General features: G+C 32.9%; 2 protein-coding genes and 1 long non-coding RNA gene across 3 annotated transcripts; all 3 read left to right on the top strand.

Annotated features, from left to right (window-relative positions):
- Positions 1 to 4,188: 4,188 nt before the first annotated feature.
- LOC143055586 (uncharacterized) lies at positions 4,189 to 5,452 on the top strand. The gene is made up of 2 exons (XR_012972096.1): positions 4,189 to 4,443; positions 5,381 to 5,452. It is a non-coding gene; the product is annotated as an uncharacterized LOC143055586 (long non-coding RNA).
- A 2,069-nt stretch (positions 5,453 to 7,521) lies between these two features.
- On the top strand, positions 7,522 to 11,261 carry LOC143054993 (perlucin-like protein). Its single transcript, XM_076228108.1, has 5 exons — positions 7,522 to 7,668; positions 8,644 to 8,738; positions 9,951 to 10,044; positions 10,592 to 10,802; positions 11,199 to 11,261. The coding sequence occupies exons 1-5, from the start codon at positions 7,614 to 7,616 to the stop codon at positions 11,227 to 11,229; spliced, it is 486 nt and encodes a 161-aa protein (XP_076084223.1). The 5' UTR covers positions 7,522 to 7,613; the 3' UTR covers positions 11,230 to 11,261.
- A 3,673-nt stretch (positions 11,262 to 14,934) lies between these two features.
- Positions 14,935 to 21,825, top strand: LOC143054992 (perlucin-like). Its single transcript, XM_076228107.1, has 5 exons — positions 14,935 to 15,052; positions 18,445 to 18,539; positions 20,153 to 20,246; positions 21,136 to 21,343; positions 21,763 to 21,825. Exons 1-5 carry the CDS (start codon positions 15,001 to 15,003, stop codon positions 21,791 to 21,793), a joined length of 480 nt encoding a protein of 159 aa, XP_076084222.1. The 5' UTR covers positions 14,935 to 15,000; the 3' UTR covers positions 21,794 to 21,825.
- Positions 21,826 to 25,519: the final 3,694 nt, after the last annotated feature.

Genomic DNA, 25,519 nt, shown 5'->3' with positions numbered 1-25,519 from the left:
CTTCGTAAATTTTACGGACGCCATCACGAGTTGTTTGACCGTTATGGAATAACCGTTTCACAAATGATATCGGATATGTTCCTTACGTCGTAACTACAATCCCCTTCCCTTTCATGAATATGACCTACCGAATTAGACTATTTACCGGATTTGTAATCACATAAGCAACACGACGGGTGCCACATGTGGAGCAGGATCTGCTTACCCTTCCGGAGCACCTGAGATCACCCCTAGTTTTTGGTGGGGTTCGTGTTGTTTATTCTTTAGTTTTCTATGTTGTGTCGTGTGTACTATTGTTTTTCTGTTTTTCTTTTTCATTTTTAGCCATGGAGTTGTCAGTTTGTTTTAGATTTATGAGTTTGACTGTCCCTTTGGTATCTTTCGTCCCTCTTTTTTTAACATATTTGAACTGCTTAAATATTTAAATGGCGTCAATAGACACATTGGAAAAGTCGCAAATTTTTAACCTACGATGTTCTATTTCATTTGTTAAATAGACAGATTTGCCATTTATACAAATCTGACACTTAAATCCACAATGCCATCTGAAAAAAACCTAATGTTTAAATGTGGGGATAATCTTCCCTATAAAAGAAATAGTATAACTAATCATTTTAAGCCATTGATGTCCCCCTAAAAGACACAGTACTTATAGTTTACATTCATAAACATGACAGGAACTATATTTATAGACAACCGAAATACGAGCGACAAAACAAGTCATTCTTTTTTCATTTTTTAAATAAGACCATTTCTTCTTTTTTGTATAAGGTCCTTTTATCTCTCTTCATCTTTTATCAGATACGAAATAACACCTTGAACTGCATGTTTGAAAATTGACAATGTCCATCAAAAACAAGTGTGCTGTAAACGTCAATGAGCCGCAACCTAGCGACAAATATAACCAACAGACACATGTGCAAGTTTGACGTTAAAAAGAGATGTGAGTTTCCCTCAATAAGACAGCATCCCAGCGACAAAATATATGTATGAATGAACTAATCACTTGACTCATTCTACACATATTTGTTTTCTCTCTCAATTGTTTGGTATTTTCCAATAATAAAATTACTGTTCGCATGCAATAGTTAATACTGATGAAAAGTGGCATTAAACACTTCAAATCGATAAATCCATCATTGTTTATTTCAGACGTGTTCTACACCGATCATTGGTTTGGTAAACAAGAATCTATTAACTGGAATTGTTATTTCACTAGAGCAATGTTTTGCATCACATACTTTTTACTATATCTTTTGCATTATGACTGTAATATTAGCCGCTGTTCATGAAGCAGTTTCATGGAAATTAATGATTTCTTGTATATTTCTAACAAAAGATACTTTTAAACCCGGAGTATGATGAACACGTCAATCAACTTTATGGAAAAAAAAACGGTATATGAAAAAATAGTATAAAGGGTTGGAAGAATAAAACAATATAGGTAGGACCTGTTTTTTAAGGTCTTTGTTTCCATCACAAATAATGTGTGGTGACCTTTTGTTTGTAAGTCTATACTATGTTAAACTTTTTTTAAGTTATAGTAAACTTGTCATACAACTTCAGGTCGACACCATTATATATAGAATTTTTATTTTCAAAATGACAGGGTATTTTATGTGTCAAAGAATTTCCAAAATTCTGTGAATGTATCGCGCAGTCTCTATTTCAATGCATCATTCTGTAGTTAAGAAGACATGTCGTCGTGTAGCACAACTGTTTTACACTAACTGTTTCTGTAAAGTTAATATGGGCAAAATTGACCAAAACTAGCATTAGAGTTAAGTCCCTGCTAAACTGAAGTCTCCATGTTTCAGCTCTGGAGTTCCCAGTGAAGACATTTTTTTTGGCTTCATACATTTGAGGTATACAGTTACTGAATGATGAAAAAGATGAAAATCTCTGGAACATATTGACATATACTCGACTGTTAACATATTTGAACTGCTTAAATATTTAAATGGCGTCAATAGACACATTGGAAAAGTCGCAAATTTTTAACCTACGATGTTCTATTTCATTTGTTAAATAGATAGATTTGTCATCTATACAAATCTGACACTTAAATCCACAATGCCATCTGAAAAAAACCTAATGTTTAAATGTGGGGATAATCTTCCCTATAAAAGAAATAGTATAACTAATCATTTTAAGCCATTGATGTCCCCCTAAAAGACACAGTACTTATAGTTTACATTCATAAACATGACAGGAACTATATTTATAGACAACCGAAATACGAGCGACAAAACAAGTCATTCTTTTTTCATTTTTTAAATAAGACCATTTCTTCTTTTTTGTATAAGGTCCTTTTATCTCTCTTCATCTTTTATCAGATACGAAATAACACCTTGAACTGCATGTTTGAAAATTGACAATGTCCATCAAAAACAAGTGTGTTGTAAACGTCAATGAGCCGCAACCTAGCGACAAATATAACCAAAAGACACATGTGCAAGTTTGACGTTAAAAAGAGATGTGAGTTTCCCTCAATAAGACAGCATCCCAGCGACAAAATATATGTATGAATGAACTAATCACTTGACTCATTCTACACATATTTGTTTTCTCTCTCAATTGTTTGGTATTTTCCAATAATAAAATTACTGTTCGCATGCAATAGTTAATACTGATGAAAAGTGGCATTAAACACTTCAAATCGATAAATCCATCATTTTTTATTTCAGACGTGTTCTACACCGATCATTGGTTTGGTAAACAAGAATCTATTAACTGGAATTGTTATTTCACTAGAGCGATGTTTTGCATCACATACTTTTTACTATATCTTTTGCATTATGACTGTAATATTAGCCGCTGGTCATGAAGCAGTTTCATGGAAATTAATGATTTCTTGTATATTTCTAACAAAAGATACTTTTAAACCCGGAGTATGATGAACACGTCAATCAACTTTATGGAAAAAAAAAACGGTATATGAAAAAGTAGTATAAAGGGTTGGAAGAATATAACAATATAGGTAGGACCTGTTTTTTAAGGTCTTTGTTTCCATCACAAATAATGTGTGGTGACCTTTTGTTTGTAAGTCTATACTATGTTACAATTTTTTTAAGTTATAGTAAACTTGTCATACAACTTCAGGTCGACACCATTATATATAGAATTTTTATTTTCAAAATGACAGGGTATTTTATGTGTCAAAGAATTTCCAAAATTCTGTGAATGTATCGTGCAGTCTCTATCTCAATGCATCATTTTGTAGTTAAGAAGACATGTCGTCGTGTAGCACAACTGTTTTACACTAACTGTTTCTGTAAAGTTAATATGGGCAAAATTGACCAAAACTAGCATTAGAGTTAAGTCCCTGCTAAACTGAAGTCTACATGTTTCAGCTCTGGAGTTCCCAGTGAAGACATTTTTTTGGCTTCATACATTTGAGGTATACAGTTACTGAATGATGAAAAAGATGAAAATCTCTGGAACATATTGACATATACTCGACTGTTAACATATTTGAACTGCTTAAATATTTAAATGGCGTCAATAGACACATTGGAAAAGTCGCAAATTTTTAACCTACGATGTTCTATTTCATTTGTTAAATAGACTGATTTGCCATCCATACAAATCTGACACTTAAATCCACAATGACATCTGAAAAAAACCTAATGTTTAAATGTGGGAGTAATCTTCCCTATAAAAGAAATAGTATAACAGTTGAGTAAATCTTTTTAAAATTCAGTTGTCCGATTTACTTCCTTTATTTGCTTGCTAGCGAAGCTATAAGACAAGAAAAGGACTCACACAGAAAATCCAAAATTCACTTAACAAAAGCGTATGAATAACTCGATGAATTTAAGTTGGAATCTTGTATACTTATAGTTTCTTAACGAAGATTCTTTAACGGCGTTACATTGTCAATAGTGCTTATATTTCTTTCTTCAAAATATGATTAATAAGCGGTACCAGATACCTTTAATCTAAAAAAAAAGAAGATGGATTTTAAACTGATAGAATAGAATAAAAAAAACTGCATAGTGATATTTGATACTCAATAGACCATTTATGGCACAAAATTTACAACTTTAGGTTTCCGTACGGCCTTCTACAATGAGCAAATATTATATTGTATTGTCATCTATAAAATATCCCAAAATGTTAACAGTCAGTGGTTCGTAGAGTCAATTTGATTTTCATTTTATATTTAAATGTTTATGTGACCAAAGTATTTCTTTTTGTAGCTTTGAGTAAAATGGGTTGTTTTTGAATTTCAGACGTTTATTGGACAGGAGGACGTGATGATATTATTGGAGATAGATAGATGTGGTCATCAACAGATCAAATATTTACGTATTCAAATTGGGGCCCAAATGAACCAGATGGTGGCACAGGACAGAACTGCCTCGCTATTTATTCTCATTACTCATGGCAGTGGATTGACATGACATGCTCGGATTCACAACAGTTTATCTGTGAGAAAAAGTAAATACAATTTTTACTGACTCTACTTTATGACATAATTGATGAAAAACTGTTTTAACAAAACTCGAATGATATAGAAAGACGCGAAACAAGTATACCATGGCATAAGTGCAGAAACCCCATTTGGAAATTTAAGCAATTTGGACAAACGTTAACTATATTAAGTCCCCCAAATAGTTATCAAAGATACCAGGATTATAATTTAGTACGACAGACGCGTTTTTCGTCTACATAAGACTCTTCAGTGACGCTCATATCGAAATATTTATAAAGCCAAACAAGAACAAAGATGACGAGCATACAGATTTTCAAGAGAACGTGATTGAGTTGAACATGACAGTGAACGCTCAGTCCTAGCTAACCTATATCTGGACAGTGTTTTAAGAGGACAGCAGAAGAAACTTTCAAAAACATATTTGGAAAGGGTTTGCCCTAACAGATCAACGCAAAACACTAACATAACATATAGTCAATGTTAGTTAAGATAAAAAAGAGACACTTTTTTTTCACTAAATTGTGCATTGATTAACCATTTTGGTAAATGTAATAAAACATGCATCATATAACAAGCTCTATGAAAAGTTTTAGGATAAACAAAAATTTGAAAAAAATAAATACTACATGGCATGTGAATAACAATTTTATTACTTTAGTTGTAGATAACATACGTAACTGTTTAAAATTAATATGATTGTATTAACTGGTAAAAGGTAACACTAAATACACGCTTGTTTAGATATTTTCATATTGGTAATGAAACAAGTACTACTACTTTCATTCCACAAATGTTTTCATGATAAAGTATAAACAATGATAGGATAGTTGTGAATGCGATAAATTGAACGGAATATTTGTCATCTCCGACATAAGCGTTTTGTTCTACTTTGGGAAGAATTCAAACAACTTATGACATAATAGCCTTTTTCGTTTATTTCAGATACCATGCAAGTGGTGAAATCATCGGCTAGGCCCAGTTCCCTAGAAAGTGAATACATGATTTGATTTCAAATGTGTTTTTTTTTATTGAAATAAGGAGATGTAGATCTATGTAACAATTATTAATATCTGCACGTCCTTGAGTAATAGACAAAACTCATTATAGATAGACAGGTATAGTAAACTTCAGATAAGATTTTCAAGAGAACGTGATTGAGTTGAACATGACAGTGAACGCTCAGTCCTAGCTAACCTATATTTGGACAGTGTTTTAAGAGGACAGCAGAAGAAACTTTCAAAAAACATACTTGGAAAGGGTTTGCCCTAACAGATAGGCGCAAAATACTAACATAACATATAGTCAATGTTAGTTAAGATAAATAAAATACACTTTTTAAATGATGTTTTGTTTGTATTTTTGAACCGTTAAAATGTTGACCATATTGATAAATATTCCGTATATAACTTCACAAATAATACACGATGGTCTTGACATATAGATTTTTTTGTACTAACGTTGTTAATCATCTTACGTTTCCGATGGTATCCATTTGACGTGACTCTGCACTTAGACATTCCGTTATAGTGTTTTTGTTCTATGATGATTTTTGTATTCTTTTCTTTTAAATTTGCTAATATGCCTTGTCTATGTGCCTTTTAGTGTTTCTTTGTTACAATGACGTGGTTTTGTACATATATACCCCGTCTTTGTTCTATCATAATTTTTGTATTATTATCTTTATTGTATTTTCTTATATGCATTTTTCATATTCCTTTTTGTGCTTATGTGTTACATATGACGTGGCTTTGTACTTATTCATCCCGTCATTGTGTTATTGCGCCATGGTAACTGTATGTTTATATATTTGTTTGTTTTTATAGCGATAAAGATAATAATACAATGTTGACTGCTGTGCTGTTTCTTTATTTTTGACACTAATACCTATTGTATCTGTTTGTTTTGTTAAAAAAATGTTGACAATATGATGGAATTGTATGCGACTTTCATACACGTGATAAGTTTAAAGAGCTATGCATCTAGGTTAAACCCACCATTTTCTACTTAAGAAAATGCCTGTACCAATTCCGGAATATTACAGTTGTTATTGTTGTTTGATGTGCTTGAGCATTTTGAATTTGTCATTTGATTAGGGAATTTCCTTTTTGTATTTTTATCGGAGTTCAGTATTCTTGTAATTTTACATTTTTATTAGATATTTTGAAATAGTAATATTAATAGTTATCACGATTACTTTTTAGCTATGGTTTAAAATCAAAGATCAACAAAATAGTACCAATAACACAACAAAAACATAGAAAATGTTGAGCCTTTTTACTTTTTACTTTTGAAATTGTCACCTGAGTTTTCAGTTTAATTTCGACTATGAGTTGAATGTCCCCCTATCGCTCTCGCACCTCTTTCATAACTAATGAACAACTTGTATTTCTCAGACTAAAATGAATCACTAGAATTTAGTTTGAAGTCGCCATGAACAGTCTGAGAATATATCTTTGTAAACAGTACAAAACTAGCGCATAATTAATGCATAACCTTCTTGACTTTGGAATTTACTCTCCGAAGCAGTTATTGTCGCAAGTTTCAAAGTGCGATCTAGTTGAATACCTTTTCACACTACTTAAGAAACCACCAATGATATGAAGCAAGTTCTGGACACACATTGTTGTGATCGTCGATGGGTACACTTTGTACAATTGACTTATCCTTGCATGTTTGATTTATTGTGATAAACTGTTCATATGTCTTAAGAAATGACACCAAACAAATTGCTTTGGTTTGAATTTCAAGGACTGGTAAATGTTCTTTGATTTGCAGATTATTGGAATACGATATAAATGGTAAAAATATTACTATTACTGACACTAGTCAACAGCAGTTTTAAACTTAAGTTTAAAAAAAAAAAAGAATAAAAAACACTCACAAACAAGAAAAGATCGTTTCAAGAACTATTTACTTAAAAAGCTAATTGATTTCTGCGTAGTGTTTTTTGGTAGTTAGGCTGCTTAGTAACTTTTATTATATTTGACCTTGACGTGTTTTTCTATTTCTGAATTTTGATTGCCACCTTTGTACAAAGTCGATCATTTTATGTCAGTTAAGGTTACTCTTATCTATATCATTGCATGTATAGTAATAGTGCATAGTTACATAGGTTGTGATCTCGCATGAATAACACTTAGATAAGGAACCAAGGGAGCAAAACGAGTTCTTTAAAATGACATTACGACATTGCCGTATTGCTGTTGTTTTGTTTCTTATTTCATATCTAGGTATGTATATTTTTTTCAAAAACATTTAACAAATGAAGCCAAATATTAATCGTTGATAATTATTTGATTTTTAATTAATAAAACAACTTTAAGTCTGAGATAATTTTTGGAATGCACTAAGTTAACAATTATCGTAAAGTTACGTTGTCAAGACTAATCGGTAAAGATGTTTGGTCATATCTAATTTTGAATCACAGTTCGAATTGAATTTAAAGAATTAAACGATTCGCTGTTTTCCTTTGCCACCATCATATATAAGACATTTATAAATAACTAAAATAGTGAAAGCACAAAAAGCTCGTGTAAAGAGCGAATGTTCAACATATTCATTTACATGTAAAATTGATTTATGTGGGTTTTTTTTGTGGATACTGAGTTTGTTGGTCACTTTTTTAATCCACTATTGTCTTGTTTGTTTTGCCACGATATATTAATTTGAATTGCGACAATTGCATCTGTTCAATCTTTTGACGTAAGTAAAGGTTGCGCTTATTTCTCTATCGTGCTATCTATAATAACCCCCACCGACGGTCTGTTTGAATAATTAAAGGTACTAGTATGATGTTAAAATCAGCATTCACGATCTTCAAATTAAGACTAACTGCTTCAAATTTTTTGAAAAACATTTAAAATACAAGCAACATAGTTGGAATTTATATGGAAAGCGTATTTTCTATTAGGAAATATTTTTAAAGCGTATTTTCTTTTTGGCATAACTTTTAGAAATTTTGGTCCTGAATGCTCTTCAACCTCGTACTTTATTTGGCCTTTTAATCAGTTTTTGATTCGAGAGTCTTTTGTAGACGAAACGCGCGTTTGGCGTAAATATAGAATGTTGGTCCTGGTATCTCTGATGAGTTTATTTGCAACCACTGCGTCTAAGGTCAGCTGAACCTTGCACACATTAAATCACTATGCTTGGTCAATAATTATAACAAATTATACGTCAATTGAATGTTCTCTGACTTAATGCAGGATATGTATTGACGGAGTGTCCATTAGGATGGCGGCAGTATAACAGTTCATGCTACGTTCTCAGTTCCAAAAGATTAAGCTGGTATAATGCAGAGGTAAATAAATGTACAAACAAGAATACTAGTCATGATTGTCCAATAATTGATAAATTGTTTGATTTGAATAGACCACCAATTTTAGCGCAATTGGCTCTTATGTGACAGTTTCCATTGGTGAATGAGCAGAGAAAATCACCAAACGTCGGAAAGAAAACCGACAATCCTATTCGATTCATATTGGAATTGAGTTCACCTGTCTCGTGCACAACCAATGTAGACATGTTACTGATGAATAAAGTTGTACGTCATAGACTTCTCAGAAACCAAAGCCCCTGATTGTCCATATACTACGTTCCATCGCATGACGTAGAGATAATTAACAATAAGGTACCGTACGGTCTTAAACAATGATCGAAACCCAAAAATCGTAGCGTTAGATAAAAAAAACCTCTGTGTGAACTTTGCAATGCAAATATATAATCATAACCGTTCAGTCATACACATTTAGCTATGTTTGAATTTAAAGAGAACAAAATGAAACATAAAACCGACAAAAACAGTATTCAGCGATCTTCTATATTAGTATCAAAGAAAATGATATATTTTTGTTCGTTCTGATGTTTACAGTTTACAAGCTATTCTTATGTCGAACTATAACATAACAAATGTATCCTGTTCACATTATTTGTGAACCTGCATTCCATGGTTGTTGTATGTCGATGTGTACTGGTATATTGCCTGTTGTCTTTGTCATAAACGAGACTGCTGGTGTGTTTTGGTTGAATTGTTTTCATTTTGTCATGCCGGGTCTTTTTATAGCTTGCTGTACGGTATGTCTTTGGTCATTGCTAAAGGCGGTATTGTTGCCTAGTATTGTTCAACATAATGTAGTTTGGATTCTGCTGGACTGTTGTCCTGCAGAAAGTTTGGAAAAATATTTTTTGCAAACAAGTTTTTGAACTGACAATCTATAAATATATATACATAACGATACAAACAATTGCTAGTGCCGACAAATGACTGGGTCCGTGTGAAAAATTATAGATGGCGGGGTATAAATAAACTACATTTAAAACACTGTTTTAATCATACTTATAGCTATATTTTGGAATGTTAACTATCACACTAGATTTCTATCAAAGTTTAAAAAAACTAATACTATCGACTACTTAATGTTGCTGGTAGATGTTAGGAATTGAAATAAAGGAAATACTAGAGCAAGGATAATAAAGCGAAAATGAAAACAGTTAATGTAAACATTTGTTGTAGAGTTACTGTCAAGAACATGGTGCCCGGCTTATTGAAATTGAAACTAAAGAGCAACAAGACTCCTTGACAGATTTGGCAAAACGTTTTTATAGCAGTATGTATTATACATATCGTAACTGCCACTGTTACACATAATTCAAAAGGAGTAAAGTTTATCTGCCACACGCATTTATCTTTCTAAAAGTTCAACGAAAGGTACGAACGAACGACCGTTAATGAAGACTACATTGAACTCCCATAATAACACTGAGAGTTTATGTTTTATTTGGTAAAACGACTAGCTTTGTCAGAATGCAAAGTTTCTTTAGAAATTGAAACATATATCTCATTAACTGACTTTTTAAATATCTGAAGAAAAAAAATGTACATTCAAATGTATACGTTCCTTGTTTTGCAAGGCGACACACATTTGTTTGATGATGTATTACGTACATGTATATACTAGTAGCATTTTGGTTGTTGTGGAAAAAGGTGAAGTTGTTTTCATATCTCATCATTTACCATTATTTAAATTCGATTGGTCAAAATCCTTAGAATCATAGATTTCTGCAATACGAGCGACACATAGTTAAAAAGGTGATGGCTCTTTTTTCCTTGTTCAGTATTGATGTTGTAGATACTGAATTTCAATTTCAATTTAGAATATAATTTTTGGCTCGGTGGAAAAGATGAGATTAGTGAAAACAGATGGATATGGTCATCAACAAATCACTCAATAATGTATAAAAACTGGGGCATAGGTGAACCAAATGGTGGAAAAGGAGAGAACTGCCTCGCTATGTACGGATTTTGGACATACACGTGGTATGACATGGGATGTTCATATTTACTACAGTTTGTCTGTGAGAAAAGGTATGATTGTTTTTTCAATTGACTCAATTCTATGCATTATCTAGAATTAAAACATAAACTGGATTAATGGAAAAGGTTAAAGAAAATATAAACATAAACAAGAAAAGATGTCAACCAAAAACAGGTATCTGCAGGACGTTTCTTAGATACCAGGATGCTTTTTAAACTAGGTGATGCAATAATTGACAATTATTGGTAGATTTAACATTAAATGTATGTTGATAAAAATATATTGGTTATACTTTAAGCATGTTATAGCGAATCTCAAGTAAAATAGAATACTATATAGAAAAAAATAAGGCCATATTTGACATCTAAAACACAAATGATTTTGGACTGCTTTCAATATAAAAATAATTAAAAGCAAATATGAAGACGTTATCATTTCTATTTCAGTTACCAAGATGGGGAAGAAATCATTGGCTAAGTTTAGAAAGTAAATAAAAATATATCGCATTACCATGTTTGTATATTAAAATAAAAGATGTCTGACCTTCGACATTTGAAAAAAATCAAATCATATGGTAGTCAGCGCTCAAACCTCGGCAAAAATTGGCAAGGGCTTGACGCATCAGATTAGTACTACTAAAAAAAAATTACCAAAAATCACCAAAAAATCAAGCTATCGGAAACAATGGAGTGATAAATATGAAATTATAGCGTTGTTGATTGTATTGTTTAATGAAATGGTGTGATTAATGGCCTTATCAGTAATTCGTATATTTTCCCTTTGATTTTACTGCCTAATATTTTCGAGTATCAGCGAACTTGCTATCACTGAAAATATTAGGCAATGCATTGTGTGACGTCATAATTATCGATAAACATAATAATAGGTAGTTTCAGTTTTTTTTTTATACTGACTATATCATGTGGAATATTTCAACTCGCCCTAACGGGCTCGTCTTGATATTCCACATGATATAGTCAGTATCAAAAACGAAACTATCTATTATTTTATATTAATTTGTTAACCAAATGATTTTTTTACGTCTCTGATAGAAATATTGTATTTGAAAGAAGGTAAAATAGCACAAATACAGAGCTCAAAGATTAATTTAATTGGAAACTCCGAAATTATCAAATTGCAAAATCAAAAGCACAATCACATCAAACGAATGGAAAGCAAACATCATTATACCTACTTTGTACAAATGTGGGTACTTCACAATCGTTTTAGTGACGCACATGTTTAACGTTTTCTCTTTTTCTTTTAACGATGGTTCCGAAAAGAATCCTGTTACGAAAATGAATGTTAAATTTAGAAAATCTCTATATACCTTAATCCATTAATTTTTAAAGAAATATATGTTTACTTTGTAAATGAGTGCAGTACAATCTGTATGGAGCCAAGTTTTACCTCGTCAGGTTGATGACGAACAATCATTCACAGTTTTTTTTAGAATTTCTTTGTAGACGTTTCATCTCTCCTCCTCTTAGCTTTCCTCTATCAACCTTTTCAAATAACTCAACAGTACCCCCTTCACTTTTAGCTTATGTAACACACCCGCCTTGTACACAGGGAATAGAAATTACACTCAAAGAAATGTGTCAAAGGATGGCAAACATAGAAACAAAATTGCCAAATAGAGTCCCGATTGAACAAAATGTAAACAATTTGGTTCTGTGGATAACGAAATTATAGATTGTAAAAAGCGCATCAGCACAGTTTACAATTTCTGTCAAATGCACACGACGATCTACGTGGTTTGAGACTAACAGTTGCCACTATCAATTTTGGTGTAGAATTCACGAAAAATTAAAACACAGAAGTTTGTAATAAACTTGTGTATATTAAATCCCAAAATCTAATTCAAAATTAAGTATTTTTGAACTGTAGGAAGCTAGTGAAACAATGACGCAGCCGAGCGGAGTGCAACGGATGACAATAGGGGTGCAACGGGATCAACATACAATAAAGACTGTAATAACACTATGTTGGATTTTTGTGAAAACAAACTGAAAATAGAAAATGCAAAAGACAAGATTTTCTTTGGAAAAAACATACCGTTTAGAAAAAAGGAAAAATGACGCAACCAAACCGAGACCGATTGTTGTGAAATTCAGAAATTTTGAGAATCGTGAAATGATTCGCAGTGTCTCAAATCGTTTAGAAAACAGGACATACGATTTTAGTCCACAGTATCCCAAAAAGGTTCTAGAAAGACGGACAAAATTGGTACATTTTAAAGAAAAAAAAAAAACACCAAAAGCTTACATTTTTGGATGAAAACAGAATTAACTTCAACCTTGCAAAAGCAAAAGTATGAAAGAGGGACGAAGGATACCACAGGGAAAGTCAAACTCATAGATTGAAAATAAACTGACAACGCCATGGCTAAAAAAGAAACAGAAAAACAGAAAAACAATAGTATAGAAGAAACAACATAGAAAAAACTAAAGACTAAGCACACGAACCCCACCTAAAACTGGTGCTGATCTCAGGTGCTCCGGAAGGATAAGCAGATCCTGTTCCACATGTGGCACCCGTCCTGTTGCTTATGTCACAAATCCGGTAAATAGTATAATTCGGTAGTTTACATTCGTGAAAAGGTAAGGGTATTATAATTACGACATAAGGAACACATCTGATATCATCTGTGAAGCGGTTATTCCATAACGGTCAACCAACTCATGATGGCGTCCGTAAAATTTACGAAGGGACGATTTCAACTTTACCATTTGGAACTCTTGTTTTAGATTAGACGAAAAACCATTTACAATTCAAAAAATCTAGTTTAGAATGCCACACAACCATTATAATATACTTTATATATTACTATATGATATATACTCTTTAGGACCCCAGAACACGATGTTTAAATAGGAAATCATGTGAACTCGTCCCACTGGCCAATCGGTCCACTCTAAATCACTGTAAAAAAAATCGCCCCACTCTTGTTTACCAACTCGCCAATCTTATATAAAAGGGTAAAACACTATTGCACAATTAGTCTGACAACTCCCCTTATTGATGAAAATTGTTAAAATCCCACTGAATAAAGGTCTGCCAACTCGCCCTTCTTACCAAAATATCTTGTTTCCTTCAAATACGTTTAATTACCTGTAATTGGAACACAGTAGTCCTGGTGTAGAGGTTTGTGTCATGGGTTGACATGCTAAAGGTTTTGAGTTCGAATCTCAGCATAGCCAATGAATTTTTTTCTACATAAGTTTTGCATGTGTGTCTTTTCGTAATGAATAATTGTAAGTTTTATTGTGAATGAGACATTCCCGCTAAAATGTTACAAAACAAAGGAAAGCATGCAAAACAAAGAAACTGAAGCTGGGGTGGTCTGGTATTTAAGGATAATCCGGCTCAGATCACCCCTGGTAGAACAAAGAAGCTTAGATGTTACAACTGGTAGAAGAAAGGAGCTGGGATTCTTATTGGTGAAAATTAGCTTATTCAGGCAGAGCATATAGGATCTAGTTTTACCGTCTGATTAGTTTTTATTTGAAATGCATCTATTATATGTGAGCGTATCCGTAAGTGAGGTCGGAATATAATCATGAATTATGTTTTGAAATGACAGTAAAGTGTCCGGTTCTATAGAAATACTAGTATTGAAGATGGGTTGATTAAGGTGTAGATACTCGTTAATTTTATTATCACGCTATACCGTATAACACGGTATAAAGAAATTCTGATGACAAAACAAAACAATCCTCCCTTCCCGAAAAAAATACCTGCATTAATCGTATCAAGCTTTATTTTTCTCCTTTGGAAATTGACCTTATAATTCTACTTCTTATTAATCTTTGAAATTTTGACCTTTAAAAAAAAATTGTGGTGCAAATGAACTTTTATTTCTAGGATAAGATATTTTTCAAGTAATTTTTGGGGTCCTTTATATCTTGCTGTTCGGTGTGAGCCAAGGCCCCGTGTTGCGGCGCTCCTTGATATGACGACGTTATTACCAGTGATGATTGGAATGAGAATGATCTACGAGTGACCAAAGTACGACAATGTAAACAATGTTCTTGATCATAAACGTATTGAAATAAAATTTGTTATCATGGTGAGATTGATATTTTTTTTTGTTTTATGGCTGAATTTGTATAACTTAAAATGAATACATTTATAGCGTGGTATATTCTTATCACTTTATATGCATACATAATATGTGTAGACATATACACGCAAATGTAGTCAATGTAAAGATAATATAGATAAGTTAACACAAGTCTGTAAATAATGTTACGACTGTGCCACGTACGATTTGCTTTGTTTTTAATTGCAAACCTAGGTATGTAAAATTAAATTAATGTCATGAAGATTTATGAAATGTCAATAATAATTGATTTTTACAAAATAATAAAATATGTTTGTTTGTAAAGAAGAGGGTAGTTTCTGTTTCTCGTGGACACTACTGAATTTGTTCGTGTAAGCGTGCTTGCCTCAATACAATGTGGTCGTTTGGTTCGTCTTCAAACTGGGTCAAACGAAAGTCTGTTAAATTAGAATTTGATTCGTTTCTACTAATCACGTGTTTTTATTATTGATGTGAGATGAGATATGGGTTAGGTTAAAGTCAGTAATATGTCTTTCTCTAATTGTTGTGCTTTTTTCACATTTCCTGACCGGTGTGAGAAAAATATTTCTCCTCACTAGTGAAAATCTGTTCTCGGTAAATGATTAGTCGAAATTCGATTATGACGTCAAAATGTTTTGTTATTTTCTGAACTTTCCTATTGTGACGCCATGAAAAAAGACGACCATGTCTGATGACGTTACATATAAAGAACACAAATTTCTGAAAATCTTTGAAAAAGAAGAATAAAAATCATAAGAGAAACAGACTCCTACACTATAACTCGCGTATTACGATATTTCTCCACTTTCGACAGTTAAATTTGATTATTTAAAAAGCTCGGCAAGCCTCGCGCTTTAAATAATAAAATTTAACCGCTCGAGTGGAGAAATATCGTAATACACTTGTTGCAGTGTAGGAATCTATATGTCTACGATTATACGTAATCTTGTGGGCTAGCACATTACATGTTAGTTATTTGACCTTTTCAACAACTCTCGACACCGACTAATGACAGTTTACAGGTAAAATGGAGGGGTCGTCTCAAAGACAAAAACGTCTGATTATCATTACGATAAATAAATTCGGTTTGGCGGTTATATATAGCTACAGAAGATATAAAAAATATAAAAAGTAAATAAAATATTTCTCAGTCATACAATATTCTTACAAAATGTATTTACAAGACAATTCACGTTGAATTGATTAAAAAAATAATGCAATCATTCCGCATCCTGATCAGCTTTCTCTTCAATTTGATGATTGTTCCGCATGCCAGTTAGAATAAATGTGTCTGTAAAAGTTTTTCTGATATTTTCCGAGAATTTCTGAAACATTATTACTAAACTGTCTGTCCGTCTGTTAACACACTTGTAAACACGGTCGAAACTTTTCTAAACGATCTTAACCTTACCCGATGTATATATTTAATTTTGGGAGGGATAAAAACATATTGATTTCAAAGGTTGAAGGCAAAAATCAAGATACATTGTTAAAGTTGGTGTATTTCCTTCTTGAATAAGGGGAGATGTATCAGTACATACCTGCGTATGGAATTTATAATTGAAAAAGAAAAACAGTTACTATAGAGCTTTGTCATTGTAAATTCTTTTTGGATAGTGCTAAATAGGGGTTGGTAGTCTAATGATTTATTTTGTCCCCTCATTTTATTATATGGTTGTCCTCACGAACTGATTGTCCAAAATATTTGCCCGTGTTCCGAAAAAAAAAAACCCAACAGACCTTGTACTTTTTATCGTAGAGCCATTTCCCTGTTCTTGAAAATGACCTTTGAGTTTCTTGCAAGAAGCGAGACTTGTTTAGCAGAGTTTAATGGGGTCCGTGTTGATCAAGTATCGTTGGTTTTATATGTTACACTGTCAATGCCATATTTTATTTTGTTGTCAACGGGTCAGCAATTATTTCACTGTTTCTTTTTTCCTTAAAAAATCTTTGCCGGTTTTATAATCTTTTATTATTTTGTTCGTACTAATGAGACTTTTTAAATTTCGTCTATGACCATGCATAAGAGATTTTTTTCTACTTAGATTAGTAAAACCCCGTGGCATGTTTTGTGCGCCTGAACAAAGTCCTGAAAATGTTGATACTGTGTACGGCCTTCACACGGTGGAAATTATGCTTCGCCTTCATAGTTGATTCCTTATTAGACGATCAGAGATCGCTGTTTTTTTTATTCTATCTGTTTTTGTCGACGTATGCGCTCTATTTTTCCTGTCGAATAATCTATGGAAATTTGCCCATTGTCATTGATTGTTTCGTGAAAAATTAATATGAGTACAACTTGTGACGTCATAATGAAACGCAGAATTGTAAAATTTACAATAACATGGCTTATATCCTATCTAGTCAATGTATTAGCTATAATTTATCGTGATAATGGTAAATAAATCCGAATTTGAAATTTACGCTAAAAAAGATGGCCATTTTAGGACCTTATCGAACATACTCCTTTTCGTTGCTTTTCCGATGCTACTACGTCTTCATCACGCTTCTTCAACGATCCCGCTCCGATAATGTGTATGTAAAATTAAACTAATGTCATGAAGGTTATCAAATGTCAGTAATCATGGTAATAATGGCAAGCCTTTTTAACATTACAATATGTTTGATTTGTAAAATAAGAGGGTAGTTTCTGTTTCTTGTTGACGCTATTGATTTAGTTCGCGTAAGCTTGGTTCATCATCGATTCGTAACTTGTTCATCAAATGATCATGATGAACAAACTAAATTCTCTTTTTAGTTGATAACCAAGGAGGAATTTAAACCCAACAAGAAGACGTACACCGTTTAATTTTTTTTTCTGATTCTTCTTCTTCGCTCTTCCCCAAACACCATTAACACTATTATGACTTGTTCGTTAAGATTTTGTATATGTGTTAATGCTTGTAGAGTCTCGTATTTCTATGGCTCAATTGATGTTTCAAACAAAACCTGGAGAGCTTTAAATATATTTTATGTGACAATGACAATAAGCATGATTAGAACTCGAAATGGTCGAAGAATGAACGTAGTCAAGTCCTAAGAAGAGCGTGATGAGGACGGCATCAGCATGTAGGCATCGTACTATGGTGTTGTGTTTGCGTCACAATTAGAACATGATGGTCGTATTAACGTCACTGTGAGATCGTAGTGTAGTATCTCCGACTAGAATTGCGCTTTCACTATGCTTTCGCTACGCTCTCGTTACGATGGTACAGCGACCGTGGCGATCTTACCACGACATTACCTTCTACTACATGTACTACGATCGTATTTTGCTACAACTGCATCCCGATTGGTTTAAAAATGTTCAAAGTTGGTCCACGTTATGAAGAAGACTCCACCGCGACCGTACCATGGCCTTTCTGTAATCAACACGAACCCGCTGCAATCGTCATAATTGTCATTTTTTATAGATCGCAGTGAAATCGTGGACTATTGTAACGGGCTTATTAGTGTTTTAGTCGGAAAGAGAAGTATTGAAAAAGTGCAGTGTAAGATTTATTGTTTTTGGTTTATGCCAGTGTACACATTATTGACATCTGACACAACATTGATAACTTTTCTAAAATTCAACTGTTTTTTCTATCTCTTAACTTTAATTTCAGATCGTGTACGGACGGAGTGTCCATTAGGATGGCAGCATTATAATAATTCGTGCTACTTTTTCAGTTCCGAGAGTTTAAATTGGTATTTGGCACAGGTAAGTTAATTACAGAAAAGTGCTGCTCTAGGGGATATTGATTATAATGAACATGTTTCAGAGGTGGCAATGATAATTAGACAAGGGTTGCTTAATGTTAGAATTAGTTTATTCCGTTGTTAAATAGACGGATTTTGTAATTCTTTTTATTAACAATGTACATATCAATTTTTGTAGATACGGACTTACTTACATGTATTGTTGTCCGTTCCAAAATATTGAAAATCGCGTGAAATATAAATTGACCGACTTTTGAGAAACAGAACGGTAATTTTGATTAGGCAAGGTTTTCCTATTTATTGAATTTACTGGACAAATCGTCATTAGGAACACTCAAAACAGAAATATTTAATGCAAACAGATTACAATTATTGATAATATCTACAAAGTATTTAAAACTGTCGAAGGGTTTAGATAAACCAGCTTAAACGGTACTATCCATGATTTACTATCTTTTCCAAGTTTAATATTGCCTTTGAGGAACTGGTCGGAGGAATGCGAAAGTGTCTTTATTCGGCATTAATTCAGTCAATGATTTGGTCGACCAATGTATTTTTTCTCAAAATAACTGTTTTTACACTTCTCATTATCCAGTATATTCACTTATTGTGTTCAAATATGTTATAATCTGAAATTTAAAGAAAATTATTTAAATAAGAAACGAAAAAAAAAAACCGCTTACCCGTTAAATTGTAGATGTCTTAAAACATAGATACAGTTTGTTTTAATGTAATTACATATTCAAGTTTGTGAATGGTCTGGTATATTTAATTTACAAAATCGCATCTAATGTTTGCTATATCGTTCTATCATAAATATAAGGCCAGTTTATGTAAAGGCCAGTATATGTAAACATGTTTTAATAAGACCAACACCATGTAGTCTTGGTCCCCATTTATTTCTTCGTGAAATTTTCATTTTCGAAATTTATGATGGAGGGGGTATATCGTTATCACCAGACAATATTTGTTCACGCAACTTTTGACACACACCAAACCAGGTACTTCATACAAAAACAGTAGCCACTTATACCTCCAATTTTAGAATTCATTCATACACTTTTATATTACTCAAAATTATCTATCAAAATTGTGTTTACTTCAATGATTAACTTTCCTAACCTTCCATCTGATACCTAAATGATCAATCTTGGACAATATTCTAACAGTTTTATGATCAATCTTGGACAATATTCTAACAGTTTTATATTCACGCCTTTTCAGAGAACTTTGTTTGGTTTAAATATGTACTGCTTCAAAGTATGTTTCTTTGAACAGGCCCGATTTGGTGGTGTTATATCGTACAAAGTCTACCCGATAAAGTTTGGGAATAGTTTTGCCAAAACCTGTGCTAGGAGGTATGAGGTGTTTTCTATTTCATTCAATGGTTAAAGGCCTCACTGTGGTTGTGAGATAAAGAACAGCAATTATTAAAACATTTGAATTTGCATATACTGACTTTTTTGGGATACAAAATATCCTTTCATTGTTTTTATAAAACTCATTTGTAATCATGTTTACAGTACTCATAAACAGTTCTACTCTATATAAATAGCCATTTACACATTGGCATGATTGAGACACAAATATATTTAAAAGTAACATAATTTGTAGAGTGCATGTAGAGGACATGATGCAAGGCTTGCTGAAATTGAAACAAAGGACCGGCAAGACTATATTACAGATCTGGCAAAACGTTTCAATCATTGTATGTATTAATTGTTAAAGCAATACAATCGAAAAATATCACAAACATTGATAAATCACTTGTTGTATCATCGGCTGGTAATAATGAAACATAAAAGGTATTAGTATGTGAAGTTAATCATTTAAAAACTGCTTTTCATTTCTGTCCGGTGATATGCGATTTGGTGCCACGACATCTCAGTTCGAATCCCAGCTAGGGAAGAAAAACAATGTACAGATCTAACATTGTTAGTCTGATGTTTAGACAATTTGTTTTAAATATTATTTTGTTTATTGGTGTGTTGGAAATATTGTTCAAAATACAGAAACAATATCACAATAAAACCTGTATGACAATTGATGCCTTTACTGCTTTTTATGTCTTTTTCTCTCTCTTTCGTTAAGTTCTTTATTTACATTTAACAACAGTAATAGTGTATGTTTCACAAACTTAAAATTAGACACATAATGCGAAATATTATTGGTCACTTTAATGATCAGGTAAGTATACTCGTCATAGATACCAGGTATTATATTTTGTATTTACACCAGACGCGCGTTTCGTCTACAAAAGACTCATCAGTGACTCAAGAATCCAAAAAAGTTTAAAATGCCAAAAATTCAAAAGTTTTGTAAACAGCTAATTTATAAATATAATCATATAAATGATAATTCTTGTCAGCACAGAAGTGCAGAATACTGGGCGAGTGATACCCTCTGGAAATATAAACTCTACCAGCAATGACATCGACCCAGTGGTTGTAAATAAACTCATCATAGATACCTGGATTAAATTTTGTAGTTATGCCAGACGCGCGTTTCGTCTACAAAAGACTCATCAGTGATGCTCGACAAAAGACAAAGCTACTGAGTGTATCTTGTTTTGTTAATGTGGTGACTTAAAATTTTAGACAATTATTGGATAGGAGGACGGGATGACATTATTGAAAGTCGATGGATATGGTCATCAACAGATAAACTGTTAACGTATACGAACTGGGGTCCAAATGAGCCAAATGGCGGGACAGGGGAAAACTGTCTCTCAATGTACGCTCCTTGGACATGGCAGTGGTATGACATGACATGCTCGACGTCACAACAGTTCATCTGTGAGAAGAAGTAAATATATTATGTTGATTTACTCTATTTTATGACATATTCTTAAATAAATCTAACGTTAGTTTAAGAAAAAAAGATAAACGAAATTTTGGACATACAACAACCAAAATATCAAACATGGAAGAAGTTCCAATTTGAAGAAACAGAAGGAAATTTCTCTTAGCAAATTACCCTAAAAGAAAAAAAAATGAGTTAATGTGAACAGGATTTTTTTCATATTACGGTATGTCACGAAACTTGTAATACTGCTCCAAATTCATTACTGTCTTCCAACGTTGTGCTATATAGATGTTTGAAGAAACGCAATACACAAGGATAAAAGAACAAAATGGTGTGAGTGACGATCTTAACAATTAAGTTGTCATAAATGAGTTGGCATGATGTTGTGCAAGCTAATTTTACTTTGTTTCTTATTTCAGTTATCACAACAGTGAAGAAATCGTTGGCTAATAAATAAAATAAAAAGAAGAGATATAATTTCATTAGTTTTAAACAAAAAATACGAAATGTAGGGGTAACAGTATAGTCATCAAGGAGTAAGAAAAAATAAAATTATAAAAAGAATACCGCATTCATTTCAGAAGAAATCGTCAAACAAAAAACTGCTAAAACAATTAATAAAAAAAAAACAAATCTGACATACAGCAGCAAACTGCAGACTTTCAAATTACACATAAACGAGGTGTCTAGTTTAAACATGAATGAGCTTTCAACCTTTCCATATGACATTTCTTTAACTAACTGCACATCATGAGAAGAAACTAAAGAAATCAATTTAAAAGCTCCGACGCAAAAGTAAACACACAACCGCCGATTGTTTGTTGTTGATGAAACTGACGTGAAAACCGAATTAAGAGTAATTTAATTACTAAAAGCAAGCTCAAAGCATGTTAGGAACTGCGACATCATATGATTGCAATGATAACATTGATAGAATAGGTATTCTATTTAGTCCTTCCTTGAATTGGTGAATATGATGATCATTTTCAACTTTAATCCTCGACGTATACGCAGTCATGATCATCATCATAATATATCCATGATGTCTCTACTAATGACCTGCAGCTATTTGTACCAAAGCTGTTACGTATTTAGTACAGTACCACGTAGATTTATTCATTTTCCACTTCACATTTGGGAAACCATTGTTATAAAACCTCATTCAAAGCAAGTTATCATTTAGTTATTGTAAGATATTGCAAGTAACAGACTTTTCCAACCAGTTTTCATAGAGGATAAAAATTAAGAACGGAAAGATCCTGTCTTAATCTTTCATTTGCCAACAAACTTCCTTGTCGTCAACTTGGGCAATACCCTTCATTATAAATTAGTTCTATCGAAAATACCTCCCTTTTCAAAAATCTATTTTTACTTATTAGTACCAATACAAACATTACAATACAATTGAAACATTTTCAATTACAAACACGTGTTGCAGGAACTCAATACTGACGACTTCTAGTCTTTAAACTGTTCTGATTGCATTAGTTCTCCATTCATATATTATCCATCTGACTGCGTTATAAAAGAAGGGCGAAAAATACCAGAACAGTCAAATTCATAGATAAAAAATACACTGACAACGCCTTAGCTAATATTTATCAAAGGTACCAGCATTATGATTTAATACGCCAGATGCGAGTTTCGTCAATATAAAACTCATCTGTGACGTTCAGATAAAAAAAGTTATAAAGCCAAAACACGTACAAAGATGAACAGCATTGAGAACCCAAAATATAATAACGTTGTGCCAAATACGACTGAGGTAATATATTCCCAGGATTAGAAAATCCTTACCTTTTCGAGAAAAAAAAAGTTTTGTCAACAGCAAATTTATTAAAATGACCATCTAATTTATAATTATGTCAACACCGAAGTGCTGACTACTAGACTGGTGATACTATCGGGGACAAAACGTCCACCAGCAGTGACATCGATCCAGTGGTGTAAATAGTGATCAAAAGGAACCAGGATTTAAATTTAATACGCCAGACGCGCGTTTCGTGAACATAACACTCATCAGTGACTCTCAGATCAAAATGGTTATAAAGCCAAACAAGTACAAAATTGAAGAGCATTGAAGACCAAACTTTCAAAACGTTCTGCCAAATACGACTAAGGTAATATATTCCTGGGATAAGGCAATCCTTAGTTTTTTTTTAAAAATTGATAGTTTTGTCAACAGGACATTTATTAAAATGACCATATAATGGATATTCATGTCAACGCCGAACTGCTGACTACTGAGTGCAGTGGCATCGACCCAGTGAAAAAGACAAACAGAATAATAATAGTACACAAGACACAACATACACAACGACTAAGCAACATGAACCCAAACAAAAACTGGGGATGATCTCGGGTACCCCGGAAAGGTAAGCATATCCTGCTATACATGTGGCACCCGTCGTGTTGCTCGTGTTATGACAAACCCGGTAAGTAGTCTAATTCGGTAAGTCTCATTTATGAAAAAGGAAGGGTATTGTTGTCACGACGATATGAACATATCCGTTACCATCTGTGCCGCGTTAATTTCATATCGGCCAACCAACTCGTGATGGCGTCCGTAAAATTTACGAAGAGATGATTTCAAATGAACTATTTGAATACTCTTGATTTAATAGCTTCTTTGTTAGCAGCAACCCTCTATCCAGGATATCATGATAGGAAATAAAAGCCCAGGAATATCGTGTCAATATGGAGATAAATACGTAGTATGCAGCCGCTGCTGAAATTTGCTTCATTGTCTCTTTCGTGGTAAAGTTTTGATTTAAACTGATCATAATTTAATAAACAAGTCGGCAATGAGAGGGACACAATTGGTTCCGATTGCAGTGCCGACAGTCTGTTTAAAAACACTTATACTGGTGACCGCATCATTGCTAGTAACACTTCCCTACCAATTGTGTTTTCTAAAGGTTCAAACAATCGTGCGCTTTATTCAAAATATGGATCAATTCAGTCGAGGATTATACCAGGTAATGGGTTTAAAGCAAGAAAGAACTGTGCCCCTCTTGTTGCCGACTTATTTCTTTATTGATGAGACTGGTTTCATACAGGAAAGAAAAGAAGGAAGTTAGCAGTATTCATTACCTTTACGTTCCGCTATATAGATGATGTTCTCTCACTAAATAGGTAAACATGTTGTGACAATAATAAATGCATCAATTCCAGCGAACTTGAGATAAAGGATACAACATATACAGTTAATGTTGGCTACATTGTATGAAAGTCGGTTGAGATCCAAATTTAACAACCAATAGATTTGATTTCCGATTCAGAACCCTCCTTTCTATGTAGCAACATTTCTGCGGCGCCTGCATATGGAGATAACATGTATATCTTCCAATTACTATGATCTTCTTGGTCTTGTATTTTCTCTCATGATTTATTTGCTAGAGGATTGCTGTTTACAAGGACGCTATTAAACCAAGAGTTCCAAATGGTGAAATTAAAATCATCCATTCATAAATTGTACGGACTTCATCACTAGTTTGTTGATAATTATTGAATATCCGTTTGATAGATGATCTCAGATATGTTCTTAATGTTGCAACTACAATACCGTCCTTTATCACGAATGTGACCTACCGAATAAGACTTTTTGCCGGGTTTGTAATAGAATGAGCAACACAGCAGGTGCTAAATGTGGAATAGGATATACTTTACATTTTCAGAGCACCTGAGATCACCTGCAGGTTATAATGGGGTTAGTGTTGTGTTTTGCGTACTATTGTTTGTCTGTTTTTTTTTTCGTTTTCATATTCAGCCATGGCTTTGTCAGTTTGTTTTCGCTTATGAGTTTGATTGTCTGACTGTTAGCTTTCGTCCCTTCTCACAACTAATGAACAAGACCTATTTTCACAGATTTAAATATATCATTAGAATTTAGTCTTAAGGCGTCTTTAACAATCTGAGAATATAACTTAATGTTAACAGTACAAAACTAACGCATAACCTTCTTGACTTGATACTTACTCACCGAAGCAGTTGTTGTCGGAAAGTTTAGATTTTGGTAAAGTAATATAACTCTTAATTGTTAAAACAAACATACAAAAAAAGATCGTTTCAAGAACTGTTTACCTAACATTGCATAGTTTTTTTGTTGGAAGTTAGGCAGTGGGGAACCTTTACAAATTTTACTTTAATTGACTTTGGCGTTTTTTTTCTTCTTGT

Source organism: Mytilus galloprovincialis, chromosome 12 (genome assembly GCF_965363235.1).
Source record: "Mytilus galloprovincialis chromosome 12, xbMytGall1.hap1.1, whole genome shotgun sequence".
NCBI classification, from domain to species: Eukaryota; Metazoa; Mollusca; class Bivalvia; order Mytilida; family Mytilidae; genus Mytilus; species Mytilus galloprovincialis.
This window is presented reverse-complemented; position numbering and strand designations above follow the sequence as displayed.

Bases quoted from the DNA above. Each gene is read 5' to 3' on its own strand.
- LOC143054992 (XM_076228107.1), top strand. From the start codon at position 15,001: ATGTTACGACTGTGCCACGTACGATTTGCTTTGTTTTTAATTGCAAAC. The intron at 15,053-18,444 runs GTATGTAAAATT...CTTTAATTTCAG, and splicing joins GTTTTTAATTGCAAACCTAG to ATCGTGTACGGACGGAGTGT. The intron at 20,247-21,135 runs GTATGTATTAAT...TTAAAATTTTAG, and splicing joins GGCAAAACGTTTCAATCATT to ACAATTATTGGATAGGAGGA.
- LOC143054993 (XM_076228108.1), top strand. From the start codon at position 7,614: ATGACATTACGACATTGCCGTATTGCTGTTGTTTTGTTTCTTATTTCA. The intron at 8,739-9,950 runs GTAAATAAATGT...CATTTGTTGTAG, and splicing joins TAAGCTGGTATAATGCAGAG to AGTTACTGTCAAGAACATGG. The intron at 10,803-11,198 runs GTATGATTGTTT...TTTCTATTTCAG, and splicing joins CAGTTTGTCTGTGAGAAAAG to TTACCAAGATGGGGAAGAAA.